The sequence below is a fragment of the Tursiops truncatus genome, chromosome 7 (assembly GCF_011762595.2).
Source record: "Tursiops truncatus isolate mTurTru1 chromosome 7, mTurTru1.mat.Y, whole genome shotgun sequence".
NCBI lineage: Eukaryota > Metazoa > Chordata > Mammalia > Artiodactyla > Delphinidae > Tursiops > Tursiops truncatus.
Genome location: NC_047040.1, coordinates 61,263,320 through 61,269,319, shown reverse-complemented (window position 1 = coordinate 61,269,319; position 6,000 = coordinate 61,263,320). Strand labels below are relative to the sequence as shown.

The 6,000-nt window shown below is 42.7% G+C and overlaps 1 protein-coding gene across 2 annotated transcripts in view; it reads left to right on the top strand.

The window, feature by feature from the left end:
- Nucleotides 1–580: 580 nt before the first annotated feature.
- GORASP2 (golgi reassembly stacking protein 2) overlaps nucleotides 581–6,000 on the top strand; it is a 29,853-nt gene continuing 24,433 nt past the window's right edge. Inside the window, exon 1 of one of the 2 annotated variants that reach the window (XM_004326540.4) lies at nucleotides 581–863. In XM_004326540.4, coding sequence (XP_004326588.1) covers nucleotides 801–863 — 63 coding nt within the window. In that variant the 5' untranslated portion in view covers nucleotides 581–800. Of the gene's footprint in view, nucleotides 864–1,015; nucleotides 1,392–6,000 lie in introns of those variants that run through there. The other variant, XM_019922951.3, reaches the window with a different exon arrangement.

Below are 6,000 nucleotides of genomic sequence, written 5' to 3'. Positions count from 1 at the left end.
ACCAAAGGAGCAACCGAGTAGGAAAAGTGTGAATACAACTTGGCTACCTAAAGGAAGTGGAATGGGGAACCCAGCAGCAGGCGGTGCAACGCCAAGGTCATCCAACTGTGTTTCCCACTAGGGCATCGCTCAGGTTGTGATAGACTGATCTTGTTCTCACAATTAGGGAAACAAAAAGAACTTTGGTGGGTCCTCCATAACTCTTTAGGATATTTTCCTTTATAAAACTGAGCTAAGCGGAGCGGACACGGTACTCCGCCCACGGAGAGCCACTACCACAATCTTCTGCGCAACCTGGGGACAAGACCTAGAGGTTCAGAAACCCAGAGATTAGGGAGCTCGCTGTGTTTGCATCCGCCCCTATTCTTTTCAGCAGGAGCCCCTTCCCGGCCTCTGGCCACCAGGGGGAGCTACAGTCAAGCGACCGTTCTTTCGGGAGAGCGGGAACGCGTCTAGATGAATCTTGTCAAGCCCAGGGACCCGTAGTAAGGTGTAGCGACTGGATGAACCGTATTTCTGCTTTCTCGCGAGCACGAATAGGCCTCTCCCCGCACTCCACTCCAGCCCTGCCTCCCGGCCTCAGACCCCTCCCGGTGGCTCGCGCCAGGTGACGCTGTCTGCGGCGTCGCAGCGGCCCTGGCTGCCGCGGCGACGATCTCCCAGCGGGCAGTGCGGCCCGGCTCTCCTGAGGCTGCGAGTGCCACGTCCCAAGTGCTACGCGGAGGAGCGGAGAGGGCGGTGCGCGGGGGGGGCGGGGAGCAGCGCGGAGCCCGGCCTGGCCGCCTTGATCGCCCGCCGCCATGGGCTCCTCGCAGAGCGTCGAGATCCCAGGCGGGGGCACGGAAGGCTACCACGTCCTGCGGGTAAGGGCTTCGACGGCGGCCCGGGGGCGGCGGGCTGGAGGCGGGGCCCGGCCGCAGGGAGGCGGAGGCTCCGACGGGCTTCTTCCCGGGGCAGCCAGGCCTCTCCCGAAGGAGAGGCGACCGCGGGCGCTGCTTTGGCCGAGGCCGGCTCAGGAGGCCGCTCACAACCCGCCTCCCCGGAGCGCCCCGGGCCCGGGTCCGCCGCTCCGGGAGGACGGGCTGGGACCAGAGGAGGCAGCCGGCGACTTGGCCAGGAGCGGCCCAGGCGAGAGGGCAACCTTGACTCCTTTCCTCTTCACGGCCTTCTCTGCCCCCACCCCTTCATTCTTAGCTCCCAAAGTTAGGGAAGGCTCAGGCGCAGTCTGCAAAAGAGGTGATGGTGAAGGTAGCATTTGAGTTTTCCGAGAAAAGGAAGCCTGGAACCCGCAAACTAGAGGCGGTGGATGCGACGGCAGGTGTTGATTCTCCTCCGCGCTGTCCGGGTGTCCGAAAAGGCCAATTAAGCAAACAAAACGAAATGGCCTAGAAGTAGGTTTGACGGACTTAAATCTACTTGATTTTGACTGTGGTTTTTTCTCTCCTGTGTCGCTCCTGACCTTCCCAACCCTCCTCTTCCACATTTCCTGGCGGTGGGAACTTCCGTTCTCTTTTTTCTAAGGCTGCTCAGGGTGTGGTGGAGATTAAGGTTTAGATCCACAGTGTAAAAGAGGTAATGGAGAGGAACGTTTTTTTAAAAAAAAAAAAAACCCAGGTAAATAAAGGAAAGCAACTTCGGTCACCGGGATGCAGAGAAACATAGTATCTCGAAAGGCGTTAGCTAAGCCCCAGTTATGAACAGCCTGGGTTGTACGGAGCCTGTGGTCCTTTCCTCAAGGAACTGGGAGCCTTTAAAAGAGGCAGTGTTGGTTGTGTGTTGTGACACCTGCGTTGAGTGATAACGTGATGGACTGTCAACAAAGTGACCCCAATCTGTAGCACCATTTCAGGACATAATATAGTGTAAATAGATAGCTCCTCACAGGCAAGAGCATTTTCACTGAAAGTGGGAAAGTGCACTTCCTGGTGCTAGTCGTCTTCTTCCTTAGGTCCCATGTTTTAGGTGAGACAGCATTCTTAGGGCCGTTATCAATCACCTTTCTGATCTTCAGGATTATCACGTCTAATTGTCTCTCCACTCTGCTAAAAATCCCTCTTGAAGCCATACGCTTGGTGGGAAAGGATGGTTTTCCCAGAAAATAAAGGGAATCTATAAATAAACCATAATACCTTCCTGTTCTGTTTAGCTAAACCAACCCCCAAGTGCCACACTGATAGGGGAAATGGAAGGAGAATTGTCAGATCCCAGATGTGAAGTTAAAGTTAGTGGCGGTACTTTCTCTATTCTCTGGTTTGATTCTGAGTTCTCTGCTTTGCAGTATGTTATCCAGTATTACTAGCTGATTCTCACAGTTGCTGATTGTGGCCATGAATCCTTGGGGATTCGTGATATTTTTATAATTACGCGCTAGGTAAAGCACAGTATTAATGAGTGTTAAAAGTCTGTAAGAAAGGTGTACGTATCAAAAGGATTCCAGTTCAGTGACTTCTGTTGACTTTTGTTAATGACTACGTTCGTCGTTAAACAAGTTGAAGTGTATTTCTTTACATAGGTGCACCTCCGAAAATCAGCACTCATACATATTCAGTAGTGCAGATACTGTTATTCTATAAATATGATTTTTAGAAGCACTAGGGGCAACCTTAGTTTCCAGTCTGCATCTGGAGCATAAATGTTGCAAAAGATGAAATAATTCTTTTTTCATTTGAATTTTATTAGAGGGAACTTTAAAATAGTAATGATCATCTAGTTTAGGAGAATTTTTAAAAATGTTTCTGAGTTCCTAACCCACTCTGCCCTGATTCTGTAATTGGTTTCTTTATCTTTGTTTTTAGAGGGGAAAAGTACTCTGTTAAATCTCAACATATAAAAATTTTCTTTTCATTTGTTATTGCCTAAATTATGGTTGTATATTTCATCTCTGGATTACTGAGCTTGTAAACCAGAGTAAATATGGCAGGATAATCATGTAATAAAATCACCCATGTTTAACAAGTTCTAGAATGATTTAATTAGAAGTTAGTTTTCTTTAACAATTCCCTGGCCATTTCCTTGCTAGTGATAAAAACTTGTATGATTGTGTTTTGAAATACCAATTTATAGTGACACCCATATACACTGCTGTTTTATTACTGTTATTTTTAAATTGTATTCCTACAATTCAGAGATTGACCTTTATGTTTCCTCTGTTATTTTTTCATATCCATTATTAGATTCTGCTTTAAAAAATATTTAGGGGACAACCTTGAAATGTTTCCAGATTTTCTGCTATGAACAGTGTACTTACCTTTTTATCTATTATGTATTAATGCACATTTTCATTTTGTGATCATATTATATACCCAACTCCCCATACTCACCCTAGAAGTAACCAACATAGTTTATGTATCATAGTTTATGTATCCTTTCAAAAATGTTTTATGAGTGTAAAAGAATCCACCCCCCCCCCAACCTTTCACTGTTTCTTTTTGTTTCCTTTTGTAACTGTTAGAATAACATGCTACATATGGTTAAACACCCTGGTGTCTTTTTTGGCAAAGTGTCTTGTCTATCTTTCCATAGCAGCGCACAGAGATTTGCCTCTTGCCTTCACCTAGCTCCATAGTAAGTCTTTTATACCATAGTTTGGTTAAGTACCACCTCCTGGTGTTAGACATTTAGTTTTTCTAGTCTTTTGCTGTTACAAATACATATCTACAACCTTAAATCCTACCTTTCGTTTTCACTTAAAATGTATTTTCCCATATTATTGAATTGTAATGTCTTTATATAAACATTGGTCTTCATTTTAGTAAATTACTACATTTGTTTTCTGATTATCGGCACGTGTTCATTAGAGAGCATTTGGATAAGTTCAGAAAGTATAACAAAAAACCTAAATTACCTGTAATCCTGCCATCTAAAGGTAAATACTGTTGAAGTATTTTTCCTCGTCTTTTTTTTCCCTGTGCCTACCATTGCCCTTTAGCCATGTTTCACAAAGATTTTGAGTAATATGATATAATCAAGTACAGTATGGCCAAAAGTTATCATAGGATGTTGGCTTTACAACCTAAATATCCAACAAATGAGGAATTGTTAAATAAATCAAGGCCTAACTACAGATTGGAATTCTGTGCATTCAGTGAAAATTATGTTTCAAAACACTCTGTGGTCACAGGTATGCCTCTGTGTGTGTGCATGTACATTTGAGTGCCTAGGGAAATAAAATGGAAAGGTAATAAGCCAGGATATTAAAATGATTATTGGTGGATGGTGACATTTTTATTCCTTTTAAATTTTAATATATTACCCCAAATTTTCACAGTGACTATGAAATATTTGTATATTTACAAAAAATATAGTTATAAAAATTATTTTTTGAAAGTGGATTCCTAGTGAAAGATTTTAAAATTTGTTCAGAAGCTTTCTTTTGAAAATATCATTATAGGGAATTCCCTGGCTGTCCAGTGGTTGGGATTCCTTGCTTCCTCTGCAGAGGGCACAGGTTGGATCCATGATTGGGGAACTAGGATTCCACAAGCCGCAGGGCATGGCCAAAAAAAAAAAAAAAGAAAAGAAAAAGAACGTTGTATTTCTGATTCCCTTATGCATTGGGTCCGGTTCCGCATTCACCATGCATACCACTTTTTTTCCCATTCTCTAATCCTAACATAAGGCAGGAGAAATGTTAGCCAGGACTTCTCAGTTTTGTTAGAAGTTACTACAGTTGCAGTATGTTGAATACAGAATTCTTGTCTAGATTTTCTATTAATTATCAAGTAAACCCAACAAGACCATTTTCAAAATTACGTTTTTGGAGTTGCCTCATGGATGCCCATTATAAGATGTTTCTAAATTAAAATATTCAAATTAATTCCACTCCACACTTAATATTCTTTGAAATGGAGGATATCTGAGGACATTCTGGAACCAGTGTTCACACCAGTATGGGGATATGAAAAATGTCATGTTCACTGTTCCTTATAATTTCCTCTGAGAGAGATTTTGAGATGATGGATGTTTTGAAGGAAAGGCCATTGAGATGAATTGTGTCTCCAGTGTAATAACAGGTTTTTATCTTCTGAGCCATTTGCTGCAGACTGGGCAGCATTAGGTACTCTCCTTAGAGGAGAAAGTGAGAGTAAGTGGAATTATTTCTATAGAAAACAGAATACCTAGACCGTATCTACTGTTATATAGATGTGCTCTTTTTCTTTTTTTTTAAGAGTTGCCTATACTTTTTTAAAAAATTAATTGATTAATTAGTTAATTTTATTTTTGGCTGTTTTTGGGTCTTTGCTGCTGCGCACAGGCTTTCTCTAGTTGCGGTGAGTGGGGACTACTCTTCGTTGCGGTGTGCGGGCTTCTCATTGCGGTGCTTCTCTTGTTGTGGAGCACAGGCTCTAAGCGTGCGGGCTTCAGTAGTTGTGGCACGTGGGCTCAGTAGTTGTGGCTCACGGGCTCTAGAGCACAGGCTCAGTAGTTGTGGCGCACGGGCTTAGTTGCTCTGCGGCATGTGGGATCTTCCCAGACTAGGGCTCGAACCCATGTCCCGTGCCTTGGCAGGTGGATTCTTAACCACTGTGCCACCAGGGAAGTCCCTAGATGTGCTCTTTTTTTAATGGAACCTAAGTAGTCTACATGAAATCCTGCAAGATTTCAACTGGGCACTTGTTCTGAGAAAGTGAAATCCCATTATTTGATAGTCATAATTTTTTTTTATTCTAACCCAGTGTTTCTCTAACTTTTTAAACTCATGCCCCCATTTGAAAAACATAAAAATCTCACTATTATCCCTTATCTTCTCACTTATTCTGAAACAGTGGGTATAAAAAGAAAACAGTTGGGTTATTTGATGTTTTCCGAATATAAAGTTATAATTGAAAAAGCTTTATAAACACGATTTGAAGATTCTAACCTGCTCCCAAAATTGATCTCTTCTAATAAAAGGCTGTGAAATTGTTTAATACACATTCTTTGATATTGCTTTCAAATGTAGGAATCAGAATACTTCATTTTATTATGAAAGAATGTTTTGTTAATGCCATGAAATACAAT